Genomic DNA, 25,213 nt, shown 5'->3' with positions numbered 1-25,213 from the left:
TTTCTACTTCTCTTCCTTCTCTTTCTCTCTCATTTAATCTCCCTCTTCCTTCTTTCTCTCTCTCCCTCTCCCTTCTTTCTCTCTTTTCTCTTTCTTTCTCCCTCTCTTTTCCTTCTTTCTCTCTTTTCTCTCTCTCCCTTCCTCTCTTTTCTTTCTCCCTCTCTTGCTTCTTTCTCTCTTCTCTCACTCCCTCTCCCCCTTCATTCTTTCTCTTTTCTCTCTCTCTCTCCCCCTTCATTCTTTCTTTTTTCTCTCTCTCTCTCCCTCTCCCTTCTTTCTCTTTTCTTTGTCTCCCTCTCTCTTCCTTCATTCTTTCTTCTCTATCTCTGCCTCCCTCTCACTTTTCTCTTTCTCCCTGTCTTCCTTCTTTCTCTCTCTTCTCTGTCTTGTTCTCTCCCTCTCTTCCTTCTCTCTCTCTGTCTTTCTCTAACCCTTTCTGTCTTCCTCCTTTCCATCTTTCTTCCTTCTTTCTCTTTTTTTCTCTACCCTTCTCTTCTCTGTCTTTCTGTTGTTACCCCCTTCTTTCTCCCTTTGTTTCTATCTTTCTCTTTTTTCTATATTTATCTTTATCTCTTTCTCTTTCTTTCACTACCTCTCTTCCTCTTCTTTCTCCTTTTTTCTTTCTTTTTCTGTTTCTTTTTCTTTATCCCTCTCTGTCTGCCATTGCCTCTCTTTCTCTTTTCTTTTTTCTCTCCATTTTTTTCCCTGCTCTCTCTTCTTTCTTTAGCTTACACTTTTCCATCTTTTCTTTCTCTTTCTCTTTCTTTCTCTACCTTTCTTTTTCTTTGTCTCTCTTCCTCCTTCTCTTTCTGCCATTCTTTCTTTCTTCCTTCCTTCCTTTCTATCTTTGTCCATCCCTTTCTGTCTTTCTTCCTCTTTCTTTCACTCTTTTTTCCTTTCCCCCCCGTCTTCTTTCTCCTTTCTCCCCTTCTCTGCCTTGTTTTTTTCTCTCTCTGCAGGTGTCCCTCTTTCTCTCTCTATATCTCTCCTCCTATCTCTCTACCCCCACCTCTCTTCCCCCTTTTCTCATTTACTGAGGTTTCTTCTGTGCCCCAAATAAAGTCGATCAGCCAGGGCAGTTTTGCTGTGGGCTAATGCGGCTAACAGATGATGGAAGTTTATACCCCACCAAATAGCCTCATACCAAGCCAGACGTGACTTGGCTAATTGACTGTATTTGTTTTGAGGGGCCAAAACTGTATAAATGAGATTTGCCAGTAAAGTATTCCTCTCAGATTAAACCGGTTCTGCTCCAGTCCCGTCTTCTGTGGTCCACTCTTCAATCGTGTCCTCACAGGCCCGGTCCAGCTCTTTTGTTCCAGCTGATCAGTAACACCCGCTGGCTTTGGCAGAAGAGAGTCGGCGCTTAATCAGTTCAAACGGCTCTTGGCTTCGCTCTCATGCCATCTCAGGGAGTTTCTGCTGGCCCCTTCAGCCAGCTCGTTAGGGGTCTTGGCCGCGATGTGTCCGTTGTAAAAGGGTTTATTCACACTTCACACAGTGGAACTGAGTTGAGGGAGATTCGGGTTTCTGTCAGGCCCAATCTGTGTTTGGGCTGAGGTTTGATTCCCTGCTGTGATGTAACTTACCCCCGTCTCTCCCTCTCTCCCTCTCTTCCTCTCTCTTTCTTTCCCCCCCCCCCCCCCCCCCCTCTCTCCCTCCCTCTCTCCCCCCTCTCTCTGTCTCTCTTTTTGGCTGACACTGTTCAAGAATGATGGAGACCAACTATGTAGCTCAGTCTCTCTTTCTCTCTCTCTGTCCCTCACATATCTCATACGCTCTTTTTCTTTCCCTCCTTTTCTGTCTTTCCGGCTTGCTTGCTGTCTATCTCCCTCTTTTAGCTGTTTTTCTTTCCTTTTTTCCTCCGTTTTCCCCTTTCCTGCACTCTGTCTTTACCACTCTCCCCTTTTCTGTCTTTTTCCTTCTCTCCCTTTTTTTTCCCCCATCCTCTTTCCCTCTGTATGTTTCACCTCTTTCTTCCTTTCACTTCTCTCTCATGCCTGCTTTCTTGCTGTCTATCCTGCCTTCTCTTTAATTGTCTCTCTCTCATTGTCTTGTCTCTTTTTCTGACTCTCTCTTTACCCTCGTTCCTGCTTTCTTGCTGTCTCTTCCCTTCTCTTAGATGTCTCTTTCTTCTGCTCGCTCTCTCTCTCTCTCTGTTTTTATCCCCCCCACTAATGTTTTCTTTTATTCCACATTTCCAAGCTGAGGGCCAATATTTGCTAAATGGCTCTAATCCTTCTCTTATCACCCCACATATGACCTGCATGTTCAGCCAAGAGATGGATGACAAAGATAAAACTGATGGTTCTCTGCTTGATTACAGGGCAGTCCAGCTGGGACCAGACCCAGCAGAGCAGAGGGGGCTACAAAGGCCACCGACGCAATGGCCACAAGACACACCTCACTGCGCAGCCACACAAAACAGCAGAGCCAGCCCCGAAGGTACACACAAGCACAGGTTTTACACACACACACACACACACACACACACACACACACACACACACACACACACACACACGTGAAATAATTATAATGTGCTTTAACCTCCTTCCCACCCAGTACGGGCCAACACAAAAAAGATGGTGTTTAAGCAAACAGGCAGTTTTAAAGACCTTCCTCCTGGCTACATGTAAAGAGGTTTAACAGGTATCTGTAGCCAATGTAGCCTATTATTTTATATAAAGCTATTTTTATTTGAAATTATTTTTGAATAGTTTGTATTCAGTGCCTATTTTGCTGTTGCAGGTTTGGCATATATAGGATAAATAATGGCCAGTTGGAGTCATGGCACAATGTTAAGTAAAAATGGAATGAAACCACAAACGGCCCTCAGAGTTGTAGAGGTTTTTGAATATGCCCCTTTTAGTGTTCGAGTAGGACACCCCTGGGTTAGAGTGTTAACAGCACATGCATGTTTCAAGAAATAAATTGACGTTTGGCACCAGTGTATCGATAACGGATTGCAAAGGAAAGCAATATTATTTTATCCCGCCCCTATATACACCAGTCAGGCATAACTTTATGACCACCTTCTCATTTACATGCTCATCATCCACTTTATCAGCTCCACTTACTGTATAGCTGCACTTTGTAGTTCTACAGTTACAGACTGTAGTCCATCTGTTTCTCTGATACCCTGTTCTTCAGTGGTCAGGACCCCCATGAACCCTCACAGAGCAGGTACTATTTGGGTGTCGGATCATTCTCAGCACTGTGGTGACACTGATGTGGTGGTGGTGTGTTGGTGTGAGTGGATCAGACACAGCAGCGCTGCTGGAGTTTTAACACTCTGTCCACTCTGTTAGATCCTCCTATCAGAGACGATAGCTCATCTGCTGCTGTGTTGGTCATCCACTAGTCCTTCATCATTGGCTGGATGTTTTTGATTGGTGGACTATTCTCAGTCCAGCAGAGACACTAAGGTGTTTAAAAACTCTAGCAGCACTGCTGTGTCTGATCTGTTCTCACCAGTGCAACACACACCAACACACCACCACCACACCAGTGTTACTGCAGTGCTGAGAATGATCCACCACCTAAATAATGCCTGCTCTTTGGTGTCCTTGTGGGGGTCCTGACCTGTAAAACAGGGCAACAGAGTGTACAGATGGAACAGATGAACTACAGTCTGGAATTGTAGGACTACAAAGTGCTCCTATATGGTCAGTGGAACTGATAAAATGGACAATGAGCTGATTATGGCTGATTGGTGTGTGTGTGTGTGTGTGTGTGTAGAAAAAAAAAGCATGCACGCAATTACACTGGCTGAGTCCATAATTCTTGCCAAATAAACTCAAGAAGCATCAGCTGTTTTACAGTAAGAGTTCTGGTCTAGTCTCAGTTTCATTTCATTTTCTAATAACGATAATTATATAAATAGGATATGATCCTTGACCAGCTTTCCTGGTATTGACCTGAAATTGGCCGCTTCAGAACACTGTGTGATGACTGTGATTACGGGTAAGCTGACTCGACTCATTCGTGCTTTGGTTGGAGCTAAATTTCTGGCTCGTGTTGCGACAGTTTCCATGTCACTTCTCCAGAACTTTCCATAAAGTTTTTGAAGTTTGGACTTCAAAAGCCAACACGAGTGTCACTGAACATTGGAGGGGAATTTTGTTGTCAGAGGAGCCGTCTGGGGTGCTTTAAATAGAGCTGCAGTGTATATTCACTTATGGTTATTGGGGTATGTATCACAGATATTATGTGCGACTCACATGATGTAGGGATATTTTTAGCGGTACATTTGATTGATAGTGAACATTATGTCCTTATGATATTTAGCAATATGCAGATCTCCCGTTTATTAATCACAGTAGTAGTAATAATCATAACTTTTTTCTGTGTGCTATGACTGTTAATGAATGCTATAACGGTCCCCTTTATATTGTGTCTCTAATAACTGTGTAGTTACACACGAATAACATTTGTAGCAACACTATCTACTGATGATTGTCAATGTTACAGATGGGTAGCAGAAATATAGCTTATTATATATAATATAGCTTATAGCCTACATGTGTGTCAACATCAGTTTTGCCACATGTAATTACACAAGTGTATCTTTTATACAGAAAGTTCCTGTAGTGCAGTGTTAGTTATTTACGTTAATGTTATTACCCTTGTGTGATTATATGAGAGAGAATAGGTTGATACAACTATTAAGATACATGTAATTATCTTAATTACATGAGGCAAAACTGAAGTTACATAAGGTGTACTTCTGTAATCCCACTGTAACAGTGACAATCATTAGTAGTTACAGTGTTGTTGCATATGTTGTTCATATGTAACTACACAGTTATTAGAGACACTTTGACCGCTATAACTGCTCTAACTATGTGAATTTTTTTTTAAAACAGGTTGATCCAGTACCCCCCTCCGCCTTCCAAAGGCGGCATCACCGTGACGACAGAAGACCTGGAGTGCCTTAGGGACGGCGAGTTTCTGAACGACGTCATCATCGACTTCTACCTCAAGTGAGTACTCTTACTGCTCTGGCTGTGTCTGTGTATATAAAAGCAAGGGGTCTTTTTCTTTTCCAGTGTTGATAATGAAATCTTCACTATTGCCAATATCAGTACAATTTATGTTAACATTAAGGATGTGGATGTTGGCTTTAGAACCAATGTCAGTGATTAATTGCTAACCAAGAAGCCTACAATCAGGGACAAGACCCATAAAAATCCCATCCGTGCAGTGAAATACCACATACACACTAGGGGGCAGTGAGCACACTTGCCCGGAGTGGTGGGCAGCCCTATCCGCAGCGCCCGGGGAGCAGTTGGGGGTTAGGTGTCTTGCTCAAGGGCACTTTAGTCACATACTGTTGGTTCAGGGGATCAAACCACCAACCTTCCCGTCACAGGGCTGGTTGCCTAACCTCCAGCCCACGACCGCCCCATACTTTGTCGTACATGTTAAGATTGCAATCCCAGAACGTGTTCAGAATTGTTAGCGAATCAAACACACAACAATGTGGGAGTCCAAATTAAATAAAGGATGTAAATGATTTGGGGGTATAGTAACGTTAGCTAACGTCTACAGGTGATAAATCGATAGATATGGGAAAATAACTATAACCAGAACACTAGATTTGCCATATTAGCTGGAGATGTTGAAACCGCTTGCTAACAGTAAACTAGTTAAAGTGGCAAAAAGCTCCCGGCAGGGTGCAAGGTTGTCAGGGTCCGTAGCGCCACTAAACATGTTTGAGGATGAAAATGAATGGCTAATAGCTGTAGCAGCAACTTTAAAGCACAAACTGCATTCAGTGTGAGGTTACTCAGCAGCTTTAGTGTTCCCACCTGTTGGTAACTTATTGTATTGGTAAAAATAACCAAAAAAGCCTCAGTTATAAACCGAACTGTGGAATCAAGGACAAAACTGAACTGTGGATCTGAAGAATTATTCCCCCCAGTTTCCTCTACAGTAATGAATGTAGAGGAAAAAGAAACCTGTCATTTGACAGAAGTGTTTGGAATAAGCAGTGATATCCATTGCTTAATGTTAAAGACCTATCAGTGTAACAATGAGAAACAATCTATGAAACTTAGTCACTGTGAAAACCAGTGACTATTCTTAGGAGCATATCATGATGACATATTAGTATGACAATGTGTTCAAATAGTGTACCTCAGTAACAAACGCCATCGCAGCCCACCACGTGGTTCTCTGACGCCCACGCGTCATGCTTTCTCTTGCAGAACAAAACAGTTATCTGTCTTGCCACTTCTGGATCTTTGCTTATGTTTACCAATACGTAGTTTTGGACCTGTGCTATTCCCCAAAAGTAAGCAAAGGCTGCGTTCACATTACAAGCCTAAGTGCTCAAATCTGATTTTTTGCTCAGATCCGATCTCTCTGACACGATGGTTCACACTTGTTTAGGTAAGTGACTCAAATCTATCATCAATGCAAACGAACCGGCGTCCTGAAATGAGCCGCATTTGCACATCCTACTCAGTAACGCCACGTGAATGAATCTCTGCATCATCAGCACAAACTAACGAGCTTCGCTGTGAAGATCATTAACTCTGATCAGCTCTCAGCTTCATTATTAGAGCGAGACGAAGACGAAAAAGGTGAGATGAGCTGCTTCTCCACTGTTTACAGGCTTTAACGTCTGTTCGGCGCTGCTGCCAGAGTAACACTGATGGTGCATGTGCAGTGGGAAAAAAAGCACATGAATTGTGATCTGAGCTTCACATTAAGTTTGCATTGCTATGAATTGGATATGCATCCAGTCTAGGACCACATATGAAAGTGGCTCAGGTCGGATTTGAAAAGATCAGATTCACGTGTCCACACAGCCCTGAAAACATCAGATCTGAGTTATTTTAGGGCGAAAAATCGGATGTGTGCCACTTCACCCTGGTAATGTGAATATAACCTTAATGTCCTCTATGTAAATCGGCACATACTAAGAGTGGAGGGAGCTCAGTGGCCCGTTTCTCGGCAGGTACCTGCAGCTGGAGAGAGCCGATCAGGACGTGGCCAACAGATCCCACATCTTTAGCAGCTTCTTCTACAAACAGCTCACACGCAAGGACAACAGTAGTGAGGAGGAGGCCGGCATCACGTGAGTATCACACCCACACAAACCTGTCTTATCAATGTAAACCTTATATAGTGAGACCAACATTTTACACATGTTTAAAATGAATTCCTGAGATCAAGAAAAAAGGATTGAAAGCTAAAACGGCTCGCCACAGTTTTCAGCCTCACTAATTGACTCTCTTTTGGTGCGCACCGGGTTTGAATGGCAGTGTTCTCACTTATTCTAACAAGCCGCACTAACAGAGCTAATGCCTCACTTCTTGTTTGTTGCAGGGCTCAGTGCAGACGTCATCGCAGAGTTAAAACATGGACCAGACACGTAGACATCTTCAGCAAGGACTACCTCTTCATACCAGTCAACCAGGAGTGAGTCTCTTGCTCTCACTTGCTCACTCTCTCTTTTTCACAGATTCATTCACACAAACGGGTGTTGAGAGTGCAGTTGCTAAAATGATATAAACAAAACAAACTTTTATTTATGTATGTTCCAATGGGCATTAACACATTTACCACAATACCAATGGGCATTATTACATTTACCACAATACCAATGGGCATTATTACATTTATGTATTTATATATTTGGTATATATTTTAGCTATTTGGATTTGTTCTGTCTTTTCGTTACACCAAAGCAAATTACCTCCATCCCCAGCTGTTGAGTAAACCAGTGTAATAATCTTATACTGTAATGATCTGTATACTACAAGTCTGCATTCCCATGGGACTCCTAAAGTACCCTGTGGTGCTGGGAGCGGGTGGCTACCCAGCTCGGTGTGGGTGGGAGCAGGTCAACACATACATGTAGAGACTAAACTAGTTCTGAATAGAAGCAACTAATCACACGGTCACGTGAATCATGTAGTCTACAGAAACGGCTGAGCCTTCAGATAGTCAGACGGCCACAGCTTTGAAAAGTGCATTTAATAAAGCTGCAGGACAATAAAGCCAGCTAAAGGCCAGTCTGACCTATGGCAGTCGTTTTCAATTGTGACTAACTCAGATGGAAACCAATGCAGGACCGTGGGTGGGACCGTGGGTTGGACGGTCACACCACCTGACATTCCTAGAACTTGGGAGGTATTCGGCCTAAAATGAGTTTTATTTTGTTGCACTGAAAGTTAAATGTTGCGCAGTAACGCTGTTCTTGCTTTTGGTAGGTTTAAAAGAATTATGTGAGTTTACACCTAGTGATTATGGTGCCAGTGTCCAGTTCAAAAACAAATGGCACAAAGTGCTAAACTAGGACTCGTAGTACATAGTACAGTATGTTCTTTTAAGACTGATGAGGCCACCCCAACACACAGCACTCGAATTTCCCCTTTGATGGTCAATTAAATACGTCCGCCCGTTTGTCTACACACAGAGGCGGGAGTGTGCAAACGTTTTTATTAGAACAAACAGTGCCCACTGAAAGAGGATGGAAGCCAGCCATAGCACATGTGACCTCTCTCTGTGTCTCTCTCTCTCTCTCTCACTCTCACTCTGTCTATCTGAGAACGAGCCATTACAAACATTTAAAGGTCTAAATAGATGTGAGAGGAGACGAAGAGCAGACGCTACACAGCTACTTCCGTCTCGACTGTGATGACACAGTTGATTAAGGCGGTCATTCGTTGCTGCCCGGGACGCTTTAACATTCACATTACAAAGGTTCTATGTGCCTGACCACCTCCAGAGGTGGTTTGAGTGATCGGATCACAAAGACACTATGGACAAGATTCTCCATAATGCTAAAAGCAAATAGCTTGGCGGTTAGCTTAGTGATGGAGCCAAATAAATAGAGAGTAATGTGACATTGAGATTGTGATTACGTTTGAGTTGATTGTATTGCAAGCGGTCTTAGCCTTAAACCTAAGTTTACGGTGGATTTTGTATACTGGATTTTAAATAGTCAAAATTGAATACTTACTTTTGGAATTTAACTTTTCACATGTACCTTGAATCCTCAAGATCAAGAAAAATAAATAATAAACGCTAAAAGGACTTATCCTTTAAATTTCAGCATGCCAATAAAATTTTTCATTGTACTAAAAAATAACGCTACACTTAAATTGATTTTTGTAAAAATTGTTACTGCAATTATAACATCTGTAAAAAGGCTATTCTTAGCCATGAGAAATGAAACCTTACACGCTAAAATAAATTCCTACAATCAAAGTTTTAAGATGTTACACTTTAGTTTAGTTTACTGTTATTTGTCAGCACTTCTTTCCTCAAAATTTGTAGCTCTGTTTGTTTTTTTTTTTTGTTTGTTTTTTTGCCAGCCAACCAGAGCTTCACTTGCCTTAGGTCTTCAATACGTTTGATCTCATTTGCATGTGGATTTTGATTGGCTCTTGCCTGGAACACTAGTGACGCCACATGACATAGCGCTGTTAATGCCCTGTTTAATGAATCTAGCCCACTGGCTCTCACGCTTTAAAGTTGCATTCAAATCTTATCATAAAACAATAGTTTTGTTATTCATTGGTTACTATATGGACAAATGTATTTGGACACCCCACCCTACAATATATGGACAAATGTATTGGGATACGCCACCTAATAATTGAGTTCAGGTGTTTCAGCCACTCTCATTGTTAACAGGTGTATAAAATTAAAGTAAAGCATGCCACCACTCCACTCTGGGGCAGTGGAAATGTATTCTGTGGAGTGATGAATCACACTTCTTTATCTGTCAGTCTGATGGATGAGTCTGGGTTTGGCAAATGCCAGAAGAACATTACCTGCCTGACTGTAAAGTTTGGTGGAGGAGGGATAATGATATGGGTTGTTTTTCAGGGGTTGGTCTAGGCCCCTTAATTCCAGTGAAGGGAAATCTTAATTCCAACTTTGTGGGATCAGTTTAGGGAAGACCCTTTTCTGTTCCAGCATGACTGAGCCCCAGTGCACAAAGCAAGGTCCATAAAGGCCTGGCTGGGTGAGTTTGTTGTGGAGGAACTTGACTGGCCCACACAGAGCTCTGACTCAACTCCCCACTGAACACCTTTGGGATGAACTAGAACTAAGATTGCGAGCCAGGAACTCTCGTCCAACATCAGTGTCTCACCTCACAAATGCTCTTCTGGTCGAATGGGCAAAAAATCCCACAGACACACTGCAAAATCTTGTAGGAGACTTCCTAGAAGAGTGGAAGCTGTTGTAGAAGGGGGCTCCATATTATTGCGTATGGATTCCGAATGGGATATCATAGCGGCTCCTATAGGTGTAGTGTGTAGGTGTCCCAATACTTCTGTACATAGTTTTAGAACACACACATTTTCTAAACCACTTCCTTCTGCTTTGTGGCGGGGTAGTGGAACTGATCCTATCCCAGTGGTCATTGGGCGGAAGGCAGGATACACCTTGGACAGGTCACCAGTCTAATTTTAAAACAATTACTTTTTTGATTTGATAGATGATAAAGATACGTCCAGAATAAGAAATGTTATCTAACTGGACGTCCAAGTTTCAGTTGAATAACCTTGTCCTAATTTATATGATCATATAATTACCTGAAAAATAATAGTTATTCTTAATATATAGAAGTACTGAATAAGCAGTTGGATGCTGGCAGGGTTGTGGCCATTAAAGCGGTTAATCTCAGTTCAGCTAACAAGCTCTGTGACCAATGACCATGTCTTTCTCTCCATACAGAGCTCACTGGTACCTGGTGGTCATCTGCTTCCCTGGTCTTCTGGAGCCTGAGTCCGTGCCGTGGAAGCGCCCAGCTTCAGTGGTCACTTTGAGTACCACAGAGTCACCCAGCAGGCCGAGCGGCCAGGGCAGACCGCCCTCCACTGGTCAGCGGCAAACAGGTGCTGGATACACTACAGCTGTCCAGTAGGGAGAGAGGTCAACAGGTGTAAAATAATGTCCAATAGTGGAAAATATTGTGATATTATGGATGAATTTAGAACCGATACATGTAGGGCTGCAACAATCGGTAATATTCAAAGATGAGCAGTTTTCATTTTTGAGATGATGGTTAAAAGGACACTCTTTGCCCTCTCAGACAACTCACTGCTGTTCAACCAGAGCCAGCAGCCTGGTCAAGGGTGTCTGAGTGGGCATGATCCCCAATGTAGCGTTTTAGTGCACCTCTCTAAGAAAGCACAGCCACACAGAACAGATGTCATTTCCATACAACAGTTGTAAATGCACAATCATAAAAACAGCCTGGGTATTTTGAAGTAAAGAGGTTCGGAAATGGTTGTGTAAAAGTAAATCATGTCTGTTTTTATACCTAAAGTTTATCATAACTGACCATAGGAGGAAAAATAAAACAGAAATGTGCAATACAGGCCTTTTAAAAGTGCAAACTATTTTACAGTTTATAGTCTTGTGTTGTACGATACTGTGTTGTTTTGTTTATGGTTCTTTGGTCAACAGAGAACATTGAGTCATGGACGGCTCTAGTACACATGGCCTTTCCACCGTCTCCGCTAATTAATCTCGTTTGCCGCATGTGGTTTCCATGTTTCTTGTAGGTGTAAGAACATCTCTCTTCCATCTGAAACTTGACCGATGCAGAAATCCCCAAATGCGTCTCTGAGGATTCTGGGCAGCGAGGTTTCAGTGTCTAGCGTAGCCAAGAACAACCCCCCCCCTCCCCAACCCAACCCATGAGCTCAATGCAGTTTAACAATGCACAGTGTTCTGCCCAAGTGGGAACAAGCTGTGACTTCTAAAGGTTAAGAAGTCGAAGGTACTTATTGTTTTGCCGTGCGATTAAAGGCTATTAAAAGGCCTGTAAATCCAAACTTTCCTCACTTAAAATAATTTAGTTTGATGTTGTATGTCAACAGTTTAATATGCCTTTAAAACATAAATATATTCACTTTCTCAGCTTGCAGCAGTTTAGCTCCACCCACTCACACTGAAGTTGTGTGTTTTCAACCAGCTGTAATACAGGGCAGCCAATAATTTACATACATCAGCCTTAAAGGCGCAGAAACGAAGCCTGTTCAATTCTGAGGGATAATGAGAGATTGGAAAGTGCTCATGTAGCAGTTATATATGACTGATTTTGATACAAGTTGAGTCTGTGGGGAAAATGATTTACTTTCAGCTTTAAATTACTACATTATTGCATTCTGTAAAGACAGGCGATTTTTCATTTGCATCAGTGTAAAAATACAAATTCAGGCCACTTTTTAAAATTAGCTAAGCCGCATAATTCCTTTTTATAGATTAAAGTATTTCATAAGATGTCACAATCCACATGAAGTCTGTTTTCAATTAATTAAAGCAGACGTCCGATTTGTCAGAATTTCTGCATAATTCGTTCATATAGAATGTTGATGATGGTAAATCGGAAAAAAAATTAATCAGGGGACTATATTGTCACACAATGTATTGCATATATCCCTCCAATATCATGCTGTTTACACATTGCTAATTAGTGTCTTGCTACATTAGCGCTTACATATTGGTTGCTCGGATTAGGTTTGAGATCTGCTGTTTGGAGAGAAGTCTTTCAAATATAAGCCATTTTCTTCTAGCCAATTAAATAACAAAGACATTATAAGGTGGTATTTTTCTGCTCAGTGCAGTTGTAATTACTGCGATTATTGCAGTGGCCGCTTCCTCCATGGATCAGTAGTAAAGAGCCAAGACCTGTCAGGAGCGTATTATGTGCTAAGATTGTGGAGCTAATAATGTATGGGAGTTTTTCATTTGCTTACAGTAGCAGCAAAACAATTGACCACACCTATGAAAATGAAGAAAACCAGTAGTGTATAGAGCTGTACTGAAGCGAGTTGGATTTGCTTTAAAAAAAATGCATTTGCTTAAAACTTTATTCACTCGTTTTAGTGTCAAAAAATTTTTAAATTCTTTGAGCAAGAATTTCCAAACTTTTGACGGATACCGTATGTTTCCTTTCTGGATTTCAGGAAGCGAAGATGGACCAAAGCGCCGACCACTCGACCTGCCAGTAAGTGCTGCTTTTTTTTCCTGAACATGCATACTCGGTATTAAAATACTTGAAGTTGGTGATTCATCTGTTTACATTGGAATAGGAATAGGAATATTACAATATTTGTCATTATAATCACAATATGCTTTTCTGAGTATATCATGGATATTGCCAGTACTTGGATGTAGAGTAGCACAGGATGTATAAGCTCCCCAGACAAAAATTCAGGCTCCTGCAGCTCCTGTGTTGCATGAGGATGATCAGGTTATAACTACCTACGGGGTGTGACAGGATTCATAGATTGAGAAAAGGTGGCGCAGTGGAGTGAATGTTTTGTTCGATGTGTGGCAAATGGGTTGCAAAGCAGATGTTAATGATGGACAAAAAGGAGTGATTGCATTTAGGCATGCCAAGGGCCACAGTTTGAAGGAAGTAGCTGAATTTACAGGTGTATCGAAGCGTGCGGTGATACGGTTTGAGCAGCAGTGGCAAAAAAATCCCAGCCTACACAAAGTTTGTGTCTGAATTGTGGCTGAATGACACAACTGATGGACTGGAACCACCGGTGTGTTTCACAGCTTGTGAATAAAAATCACTTCACTTCCAGGCAGAAATTGCTTTTAGAAGTCAACACAGGTCCTTCACAACCAATTTCTGAAAGAACATTTCACAGGGAATGACATACCATGAGCATATGGAGCAGAGTGGTGTGCGAGAGGCCTTTGCTCACTTCTGCTCACAGAGCTGCCCAGTTACAGTGGCTGAAGAGACACAAGAACTAGACTGTTCATGGCTGGAAGTGTGTTCAGACGAGTCGCGTTTCTTCCTGTATGTGGATGATGCTTGGCGTCATGTTCATCATAGACCTCAGCAATCCTTCAGTGAGGACGCCAAACAAGGTGTGGTTCAATCTGGAAGAGGCTCTGTTATATTCTTGCTCTGTGATGTTCTGTGGGTGTTTTAATTATGTGGAAATGGGTTCTTTGGTTGAGCTGACAGTAAATTTGACCCACAGTGCCGACATTGAGCTGTTGCACAACCAGGTTTTGCTGCTAGCTCATCATCTTACGATGACGATGTCAAGATGACAATTTTCACATATGACTGTTTGGCATGACAAACATTCAGGAGCATTCACAAGCCTGGATTTTGAGTCCTCTTCATCTGAGGGACTACCTGGAACAATAAGTAAGACGCCAGGGAAGGCATCCAAGAAATCTGGCCGAACTTCACAATTCTTTGATGCAAGAGTGACTGAACATTGTCGCCTGCATCCAGAAACTTGTCCAGTCCATGAAAAATTTAATCAGAGGAGCAGGTATTCCACACTATTATATATAAATAAGCTCCCCAGACAAAACATTCAGGCTCCTGCAGCTCCTGAATGAGGATGATCGTGCTATAAATACCTGTGAGGTGTGACGGGTTCATAGATTGAGAAAAGGTGACGCAGTGAATTTGGTTCGATGTGAGGAAAACGGGTCACAAAGCAGATGTTAATGATGGACAAAAAGGAGTGTGTGTGTGTATGTATGTGTGTGTGTGTGTGTGTGTATATATATATATATATATATATATATATATATATAAAGAAACAGATGGACTGTAATTGTACACCTACCAAATGCTCCTACATGGTCTGATGAAATGGACCAAGTAGCCATACTTAATGAAGTGGCCAGTCGGTGCGGTGTATGATATATGATGCTCAGTATTTTAGTTACATTCAGTTATATCACATATTCAGTGCAAAAAGAATCTTCATGAAACCAAAACTTTTTTACTTTTTTCGATGTCTCCGCTTCATCACATCACCACACGTGATGTTTATTTGGATTTGCCAGCAAAAAAGCTCTTGGATCCACTGCTGTAGCACATACACTATATTTCTCATAAATAATGATATTGCTGACAGACATGTAAAAGCTTCAGTAGTGGTGTGTTTATTTTTGACTCGTGCACTCTATTAGCACGTATTTACAGGATGATGTCTTTGTTAAGTCCATAGAAATGTCTGGTGTTGCCAAGAAAAATAATGTTTGAAATGTTTGGCAGTATTCCAAATGGCCTCGTTGGCAAAAGACCCTACGGAGGCTTAAACCTTTATTTAATTACCAGTGCTGAGGTCCTACTGATGAATGATCACACAATTTCAGCACATAAAGATAATTTAAAGATATAAAGTGTACATAAAGGCTGATTTGATGTACGGTGTGCTGTGCAGATGTGGCTTGAATCGGCTTTACACATGGTATCATGTAATGATGGATTCTCTCTCTCTCTCTCTCTCTCTCTCTCTCTCTCTCTCTCTCTCTCTCTCTCTCTCTCTCTCTCTCTTCTCTCTGTTTTCAGGACTGTACAGTGCTGAGCTGTCAGAGGGAGAAGGTCACCAGAAGGTAAACACTCTCAGTCTTTCTCTATTTTGGAAACTTGTGTGTCAAAGTTTCAGTAATGTAAAAGCAGATAGATGTTTAAAGTGATTATCTAATATTGTACAGTGAAGAAATGCCTATGTGTCTATGGTAATGACCAGAGCTGTAGATGATTCTCAAATGACTAAGAAAGCTGTGGAATGTCCAGAATAAAATTTGTTTACAGAGTAAAATTCAGTAAATATCCAGAATGAAATTCTTATACAATTTACAGAAATGTTTAAACTAAATTTTAGCTCATATCTAGAAAATGCAGTTCTAATGCAATTTACAGAATAAAATTATAATACATTTAAATGTGTTTATATCCAAGTTTTTTTAAAAATTAATTTACATTAAATAAATTTGAATTCAATTGATTTCATATCCATAATTACGTTTTAATAAAGTTAATTTACAGAATTAAATTCTAATAAAATTACATTAATATCCATAGAGATTCTAATAAATGAATTAAAAATTCAGGAGGGAGATCAAGTGAAATTAATTTGCAGAATAAAATTCTAACTAAATGAAATTCATAGCCAGAGTGAAGTGCTACTAAAATGAATTTACAAAATACAATTCTAATAAAATTGAATTCATATTCAGACTAAAGTGCTAATAAACTTAGCGTCCTGTATAAAGTTCAAATTATATGAATAATGTGAATTTCTAACAAAATAACATCTACAATGACCTTCAAATAGAACAACATCCAGAATGGAGTTAAATATGTATAAAAATAATATTTAGAATGAAATTCTAATATAATATCCTATATAAAGTTCTAATAAAGTAACATCCGGAATGAAGTTCTTAGGAAGTTGATACTCAGAATGAAGCTCTAATAAAATTATTATTCAGAAAAAAGTTCTATTTAAATGAATAACCACATTAGCAACATCCAGAGTCGAGTTCTCATATGATTACTGGACCAATTGAAGTAAAAGAAATAAGAAGATTTATATCCGGGATGAGCTTTTAATAAAATAAATATCCACAATGAAGTTCTAATAAAATGGATGACAGAATAAAGTTTTAAATAAATTAATATCCTGAATCACAATCATAGGACAGATGACATTTTCGTTATTTCAGTTTCACCAAAACACTTTTTGTGAGTATTTCTTAATAAAACATAGTTTTTGTGTGATCCTTTCTTGATGAATGGACCAATAAAAATCTTATTTCAGAGATAGCATTTTTTTTTGCCTCTTTTCTGCACATAATTGAGTTTACTTGTCTGTTTAGTTGCAGTGACTACAGAGGGTAAACTGTAGTGTAGATTTGTAGTCAACAACTAAAGATCACTGTATAGGAGTGCAGACCCAGGACCAGTTTTCTGCCCTTTGCGTGAGTCTGAAAGCTCTGTCCTCTGGTTAGCTTGTCTTGGAGCATACGAGTCTGAGAGCATATGCTGGAGCTCTGCTCACATGCAGGAGCTTCAGTAAATCCAGCAGAGACAGCAGAGCACCTGGGGTCAGAGACACTGTTGCGGGCAGCACAGATCAGCCGCTTATTCTCTCTTTCTCTCTCTCTCTCTCTCTCTCTCTCTCTCTCTCTCTCTCTCTCTCTCTCTCTCTCTCTCTCTCTCTCTCTCTCTATTACTCTCTATTACTCTCTATTACTCTCTCTCTCTATTACTCTCTATTACTCACTCTCTCTATTACTCTCTATTACTCACTCTCTCTATTACTCTCTATTACTCACTCTCTCTATTACTCTCTATTACACACTCTCTATTACTCTCTATTACTCTCTCTCTCTATTACTCTCTATTACTCACTCTCTCTATTACTCTCTATTACTCTCTCTCTCTATTACTCTCTATTACTCACTCTCTATTACTCTCTATTACTCTCTCTCTCTATTACTCTCTATTACTCTCTCTTACTTTCTCTCTCTCTCTCTCGCTATTAATTTCTCTCTATTACTCTCTCTCTCTCTATTACTCTCTATATATTACTTTCTCTCGCTATTAATTTCTCTCTCTCTCTCTATTACTCTCTATTTCTCTCTCTCTCTCTCTCTATTACTCTCTATTTCTCTCTCTCTCTCTATTACTCTCTATTACTCTCTCTCTCTATTGCTCTCTCTATTACTCTCTCTCTTACTTTCTCTCTCTCTCTCTCTCTCTCTCCCTGTTAATTTCTCTCTCTCTATCTCTCTCTATTACTTTCTCCCTCTCTCTCTCTCTCTCTATCTCTCTCTCTCTCCCTCTCTCTCCCTCTCTCTCTCTCTCTTTTACACTCTCTCTTGTTTGTAGGCCCTGCATTCTGATCATGGATTCTCTGAAGCTGTCCTACCATTATCGCATCTACACACTGTTACGAGAGTGAGTGCATCAACATTTCAGTTCACATGTGTGCAAAAAATAAATAAATAAATCACCCTCTGTTTTAGTGGTCAGGACCCCCGCAGGAGCACCACAAAGCAGGGTGGTGGACCAATCCTCCAATCCTTCATCAGTGGTTACAGTGCAAATCCCACAAGTAGCTGTTGGCTGGATGTTTTTTGGTGCTCAGTACAGCAGCAACACCGAGGTGTTTAAAAACTCCAGTGGTCCTGCTGCGTCTGATCCACTGGTTACCAGCACAACACACACAAACCCTGCATTCACACCGTCAGCGACGCAATGGGACAGAGCAGCTGGAGGTCATTCATTTTCAGTGAGAGCTGCCAATGTCAGGCAACAGCAGGAGGCACGAACATTGACGACACAAAGTGGGCGGAGCTTTCGTCACAAATAGACGATAATCACAAAGACCAAATAGCGTTTTCCTCACAGACTGACTGCACAGAGGCAGGGATTATATAAAAATAAGCACACAAGTGATTTTCATTTCTATTGAGAATGCATCTGATTTGTGCTTGGCATCAGTGAAACCATGGCAACCAACGATCAGTTTGAGTTTAGAAACGCCCAAGTGATGAGCGATCAGCGATTTGGGCGACATGAGGCAAAAAGTCGCTGCTGGTGTGAACGTAGGGTAACACACCACTACGTCAGTGTCACTGCAGTGCTGAGAATGATCCACCACCCAAATAACACCGCTCTGTGGGGGTCCTGATCACTGAAGAACAGGGTAAAAGGGGGCTAATAAAGTATCAGAGAAACAGATGGACTACAGTCTGTAACTGTAGAACTACAAAGTTCTAAAAGGGGGACAGGAATGTAGAAAGAAGGATGTGTACTTAATAAGGTGTCTGTAAGAGTATGTATTCATAAGAATATACAGAGACAAAATAGATACAGATATTTAGAAACCATAATTTAATAACATTAGGTCTTTGTTTGCAAACCCGTTGTTGTCAGTTACAGTTTTGATCCGTCTGCGGCGAGAGGTTACCAGCCTTTTGCAGCATTGTTGGTCCAATTTTGGCCCATTCTTTGTGGAAACCATCCTCAATTTCACAAAGTTACAAGGGTCACACCACCACCACCATGTCAGTGTTACTGCAGTGCTGAGAATGACCCACCACCCAAACAGTACCTGCTCTGTGAGGGTTCATGGGGGTCCTGACCACTGAAGAACAGGGTAAAAGGGGGCTAACAAAGTATCAGAGAAACAGATGGACTACAGTCTGTAACTGTAGAACTACAAAGTGCAGTTATACAGGAAGTGGAGCTGATAAAATGAACAATGAGCGTAGAAACGAGGTGGTCATGTTATGCCTGATGGGTGTATATTGACCTGGGTGGGTCTGTCTGACACTGGTGTGCTCCTGATGTTCTGGTTCTTCATAGAGTGCCTCTTAGAGATTTAGTCCTGTCCCTCTTCTAGCACATCTGCCTCTCATATTCAGAGACTCTTTAGTATTATAATGAGCTGAGGCTGTTGGCCTGGCACAAAAAGCCTTAATAATACACCCTGTGGCACTCCAGAAGGAGGGCTGTCTGAATGTGGTCTAGGTGAAGACAAGCTCCAGCTCATTTAGAAATAGCTTTAACATGGAGCATGACATCATACATTGCTGGGCAGACCATATCATTCAAATATGAACAAAGAAAAAAAAAATCCAAAAGCGAACACCCACCTTTCAGCAGAGCTGGCCGAGATACACTCAGCTGTTTGGAATGATTAGCCGAAGGTTGCTGGAGTACAAGTGTGTTTGTGAATGCGTGCGAGATAATGAAGTCACTGAGCTACAAGTGCATCATCCCATAGAAATGGTACATTTTATTGGTTAAAAGGATAGTTTGGCAAAACATCACTTATATTTCTCCTCCTTAACCTCTTATGCACGTGGGTATATTTTGGTTTGTTCATCTGAATTTACATGCTAAAATCGTAAGGCAGATTATTCAGTAACTGCAAGAAATTTTTTTTTTTTTTTTGTAAAAGTTTCCCTCAAATTAACAGAAAATGTGTTTAATGACCATAAACATATTGCTACGTGCATACAATTTACTGCAGAAAGCCAAAAATCTTAGATGCTCTTTGTATTATTTTATAAAAGTAATTTTTACAGAGCAGATCACTGAAGAGACGGGTCAGCTTTCAGTAGAAAAAAAGTTCAGCTTCTTTTATTATAAAGCCTTAGAACTACATCACCCTCTATTTGAATGAAGACAGTTACCGCTCCCATATGACACCCACTTATTGAATGAAGCTTATAAAATCTGAAAGTAAAGAAGGGCTTTAAAAGGTTTTAACCCAGAAGTAGTCGATGAGCCAAGATATGTTTAGTGGCAGAAATTTCATTCTTTCGTTTTGCTAATATATAATGGAGGACCACTAATTAGCTTCATTCAAACTGCAAGCCTAAAACCACGTTAAGTTTTTGAGTAGCCACAAATGGACTTGGCTTAGGTTGTTTCTGTCACTGTACGAGCTACTTTTATGTACAGTGCTGTGAAAAAGTATTTACCTTCCTCTGATGCCTCGTTTTTTTGGATGTCGCACTAAATGGTTTCAATCTAAATGTAACATAAGACAAGGAGAACATGGGGAAACACAAAACACAGTTCTTAAACAAGCATTTCATTTATTAAAGGAAAAAAGGTTTGCAAACTTTATATCAACCATGTAAAATATATTCCTGAACTTTCTAAATGGCAGTGCCAGCTTTAGCAGTATCAACTGCAACTAAAAGCTTTGTGTGACTGCAGTTGTCTAGGTTTAAGTCAGGACTTTGTCTAAGCCAGTCTCCCAAAGTTGAATTTTGTTTCTATTGAATCATTGAGTGGACTTCCTGCATGTTAGAATCACATCATACACAGATGAACAGACATTCTCCTGCAGAATTTTCTGATAGCAGAATTCATAGTTAAAGGCCTGGAAGCAGCAAAGCAGCACTGCGTCATCATACTACCACCACCATGTCTCTCTGTCGGTGTGATGTTCTTACTGAAGATGTATTAGCTTTACACCAGATATGACGAGACAACCTGTCCTCCAAAAAGTTTCACACGGACACTTCCACAGAACATTTTTCATTAGTAGTCCACAGAATTTCTTTCTGAAGAACTTTGGAGAGTCATCAAGCTGCCTTTTTGGCAAATGTGAGACAAGCCTCTTGGTCATCAGTGGGTTTTACCTTGCTGCTACTCCACGGCCACTAAATATGCCTAGTCTCTGTCTAATGGTGGAATTGTGAACGCTGACCCTACCTGAGTTGGCCTGCAGTTCCATACATGTTAATGATGAAATTATGTTTAGATTCAACAGGTCCAGCAGGAATCAAGCCGGGTAGTGTCTCGTTTAACTGATCCCAGTTTTCAACTAAATAGCGGTTGATTAACTAAAGGCTACGGATCGTCTTTGTCTTAAATTAATTGTGACATTAACAATTAGAAGAAACTTTTTCACAGCACTGTAAAAACATGGACGTATGCATGCAGTTTGAACATGCTAACTGGCACAAGCAATTACTTGTTAGCTACATTAGCCTTGCATCTCTAGCTCAAAATTAGAGACACTTCAGACACCAAGCGCGTCTTGGCCGACGGACTTGATTTGGGCTAATGTGGTAAACTGTATACATTTGGATAAACTGTTCCATTATTCAAATTTTAGATGTAAAGTTTATCTGTGCTCCGCTTCTCAGGTATCTCCAGGTGGAGTGGGAAGTCCGGAGGGGGTCTCCTCGAGTGTTTAACGACGACAGCATAAAAGGAAGCCACTGTAAAGTGCCCCTGCAGGACAACAGCAGCGACTGCGGCCTCTACCTGTTGCAGTACGTGGAGAGCTTCCTACAGGTACTCATGTCAGTTACACAGAGCATTCGCAGTTCCACCAGGTACTAACTGACCATGTTTACATCAACCTTTTGCATGTCTTTTCACTTTTCTGTTGCTTTTGTAAGTTTGCTGCTTGTTGATTTATATGTAGTTTGTCTCCCACCAGTACTGTCCAGCCTAGCGTGCGAAAGGTGCTGAAGGTTTCTCTTTAACCGCTGTATTTGAAAGGGAGGGCTAAAGTAATAGCAGTATACAGTGCTGCGGCTGTTTCAGCCAGCACTAGTACCAGTGGAAGGATCAAAGTAGGAAAATGTGTTAAAAATGAGTGGCATTAGTAATTAATTAGTCAATATTTAATGGCATTAGTAATTAATTAGTTAATAATTAATTGCACCAATATGTTGAAGTTAAGCTTACAAGTTTATTTTTAGAAATATTTTACATAAACACGCACAAAGCTAGAGAGGAAATGTATAAATTGGCCTGGTTCTGGAGATCTACCACCACACAAAGTTTCGCTCCAACTCTAATCTAACCCATCTGATCCAGGTGATCCAGGCCTTCAGGGACATCTGAATATCATAGTCAGGTGTTGGATCTTTACTCTCCACAACCAAGATTAGGAAGAACCAGTTTTTAAAGGAAGGTTCTTTAGGGAACCAAAAGGAGATCTTCTATGTCGTCTCTCCGAAGAACCTGTTATGACATTTTTATCGTCAACAGAGAAAGACTGGCTTAAGAACATACACAGCACGCTTAGAAGAACAGCTCTTATTCCTCAGCTGCTTCTTGTTGAATTTCTGCCAGATCTTCCAGCTTGAACGCTATGGTCTTTGTCTCGGCTCCGTTTTCAGCGCTAAGAGCAGTTCTCTCCAGTCACACCGATGATCCAAGTAGCTCCTGAGCCAAACACAATGCTAAAGAACATGGGGGCCTAACGAAAGCAACCGCAAACGGCACATACTGTTTTAACACATGCTTTTATGTGGCTTCAGGACGCCGTGTGATCCGCAAAGTACAGACAGCTGAGAAACGCTGTCGCCTGTCTGAGATTTATTAGTCAAAGCCTAACTACCTTTTCTTTATTTCAAAGAATCCAGTGGTACACTTTGATCTTCCTCTTCGATTGGAGCGCTGGTTTCCACGGCAACAGGTCTGGCGGAAGAGGGAGGAGTTACGCGAGCTGGTGCTTCAGCTGTACCGGCGCCAACGAGGAGGAGCCGAGCAGGGCAGTGGCTGATGTGATGCAACCCGTGGGAACCGAGCAGCACTTGAGCAACTACCTTGGCCTTGTTTTATACTAATAGAGAAAGTATTTGTATTTATATTTCTTGTTAATTTATTTTAATTATATATATTTTTCAGTGTATGTGCAGTTTTCTAATGTATGAAGGGAAAAAAATGTTTATCTAAATAAAGGAAGAATTGTTTCTAAAGGGGATTGTATGCTGCTTTAAGAAGTGTTCTAATGACGTTGAGTGTTTTTTTCAACTGTTTTTGAGTGTAGCTCATTGATTAGCTTGCTGGCATCAACACAGAGAGGCTAAGGATGCTGACAAGTAACGAAACCGTATGTACACTAATTAGCACTGCGATAACTGCTCGTCTAAATCGTCGCATACTCAACTCAGAGTGCCAAGTCGGTAAGTCATCTCTTAAAGACTTGCTTATGTGGTTTCTGACATTGTATAACTACTATTATCTATAAAAATCAACAAAATTAATGACAAAATTTAAGCATTGAAGTGGCTGCTGCTACTGTTTGGTGCTGGGCTGTGAGTTTTCGCCCATTCTAAAGAAATCCGCCAATTTTTTTAAAAATTAAAAATTCCATGTAGTCCACTGTTGCGATGTCATCCCAAGTGGTTTTGATACGAAATGGTTCTTTACAGTGGTGCTGATAGGAACCAGGGGTCTTTATATCCATTCATCAATATAGCCAAACCAGCAATGAACCTACATAAGTTTTTATATGTAACGTTGATGGTTAAAATAAAGATGAATCTGAAAAATGACATCTTTCTTTGGGGACTATTTTGCCTTAGAACGTCCATATGTCTCCCCGCCAAAATGTTAAGCACGTTTTAGGCCAAAATCTGTTCTCTGAACAATTTTAGAACAATATCAGGCTACGTGTGACAATTTCACGTACTTGTTTTGTCATTAACCTCTTCAGACGTCTGGTTCCTATCACCACCACTGTATGCAATTCTGATATGGCAGGTTTCTACACAATGGAACCACTTTAAAGGCCTTTGTTTACGTTTTTAAGTGTGCGCATGTTCGTGTTTTAGTGTGTGACCCCTCACAGCAAGAAGGGTCTGGGTTTGATTGCTTGGCCGTGCAGCCCGGGTCCATTCCCAGAAGGAAAGGCAGCTTGGATAATGTGAGTGTGGCCCCCTTGTCCCAGACGAGATTGATGAGTTTTTCATGCATGTTTTGTTCTCCAGGCCAGGAATAAGAGGGGTTAGCCATATGTGTGTAATTGGCCTGACAGCAGGTCAGAATATTAAGCATTTCAGGGTTAATTAGATGCCGTTGGATGTCTGTTTTAAACTTGTTCTCAGCCACAGTGGGGGTCCTAGATGGATGTCCAGCCATAAGATGAAAGTCTGCACCAGTCTCCAAAAAGCCAGACAATGTAACGTACTGTAGCCCCATGTGAGAATGCGCTTCCATCTATACAGGCATCGGGGGTCTGTTTATTTATAATAATAATATAATATCTCTACATTTTCAGAATTTAATTTGTCCACCTTTCCGCTCTTTTCAGGAGACTCGCTTTGTTTTTCAAAGAAACCTGCAGGGATATTATTCCACACCTTTTTCTAAGTTCACTCTTAGAGGTTGGTTGTACTTTATGCTTGAAGTATTTGGCAACCCATTCAGTGGTCAGTCCATTGCTCAGCTTCTTTGTTTGACGTGTCCGTCTCCTTTTTCTCAGCGAGGATCTTCTTGAACAGCTACACATCCTTTCAGACCCATAGCGCTGAGCCGTCTTCTCACAGTGGAAGGATGGACAGAAACACCTGAGGATGTTTTCAGATCTGAAGCGGTTTGATTTTCTCCTCACTCTCAGAGAAGAAAGCTTTGAGTGCTGTTTATCTAGTGAGGGCAGTTGGTGTCTACCAGGTCTTCCAGGTAGTTGTTAGGAATCTCATTTTGTCTTTTGGTTATTTTTTTTATCTTTTGCCTATATATATATATATATATATATGAGGCATTCTATGGACATGTTCATTTTTGTGTCCCTAGTGTTCAGATGTATTACACTTGAAAAACATGTTTTAAAAAAAAAAAAATCTCCAATTTTAACTGCAATAATCTATACATGACTGTAAAATAAATTAATTAAATGACAAAGAAAAGGAATACCAAATAAATATTATAAAATATATAATGAAAGTTCCCCAGGAGTCCTGCCACTGGTGTTACCAAGTAAAAGTGAATCTCTTGTTTTGGAATAAAAATCGCTCTGATGACATCACTTGACTTGCTTTTACCCGTTTTCTGAGGATCTATGAAGAAAGCACATGGTGAGTCCTCTGTCTTTTCAGTTATCAGAAATGGATTAAATTACATATTTTAGTGGACATTCCATGATGGACAACATGTGGTTTGATGCTGTGTAGCAGCATTTTTCATTAA

The 25,213-nt window shown here is 40.7% G+C and overlaps 1 protein-coding gene across 8 annotated transcripts in view; it reads left to right on the top strand.

Moving 5' to 3' along the window:
- senp7b (SUMO specific peptidase 7b) overlaps positions 1 to 24,546 on the top strand; it is a 67,702-nt gene extending 43,156 nt beyond the window's left edge. For 4 of the 8 annotated variants that reach the window (XR_005129645.1, XR_005129643.1, XR_005129639.1 and 1 more), the window contains exons 13-23: positions 2,327 to 2,445; positions 4,869 to 4,985; positions 6,968 to 7,087; positions 7,339 to 7,431; positions 10,705 to 10,865; positions 12,945 to 12,985; positions 15,320 to 15,363; positions 17,648 to 17,716; positions 21,433 to 21,583; positions 22,659 to 24,411; positions 24,510 to 24,546. Coding sequence is in view for 1 of the 8 variants with exons in the window: in XM_037534525.1 (XP_037390422.1) it covers positions 2,327 to 2,445; positions 4,869 to 4,985; positions 6,968 to 7,087; positions 7,339 to 7,431; positions 10,705 to 10,865; positions 12,945 to 12,985; positions 15,320 to 15,363; positions 17,648 to 17,716; positions 21,433 to 21,583; positions 22,659 to 22,805 (1,062 nt within the window). In the remaining 7 variants the exon portion in view is untranslated. The other 4 variants (XR_005129641.1, XR_005129642.1, XR_005129640.1 and 1 more) reach the window with 4 other exon arrangements.
- The last annotated feature ends 667 nt before the right edge of the window (positions 24,547 to 25,213 follow it).

The sequence above is a fragment of the Pygocentrus nattereri genome, chromosome 25, assembly GCF_015220715.1.
Source record: "Pygocentrus nattereri isolate fPygNat1 chromosome 25, fPygNat1.pri, whole genome shotgun sequence".
Lineage (NCBI taxonomy): Eukaryota > Metazoa > Chordata > Actinopteri > Characiformes > Serrasalmidae > Pygocentrus > Pygocentrus nattereri.
The sequence above is the reverse complement of the archived record's forward strand: the minus strand, read 5'-3'. Positions and strand labels throughout refer to the sequence as shown.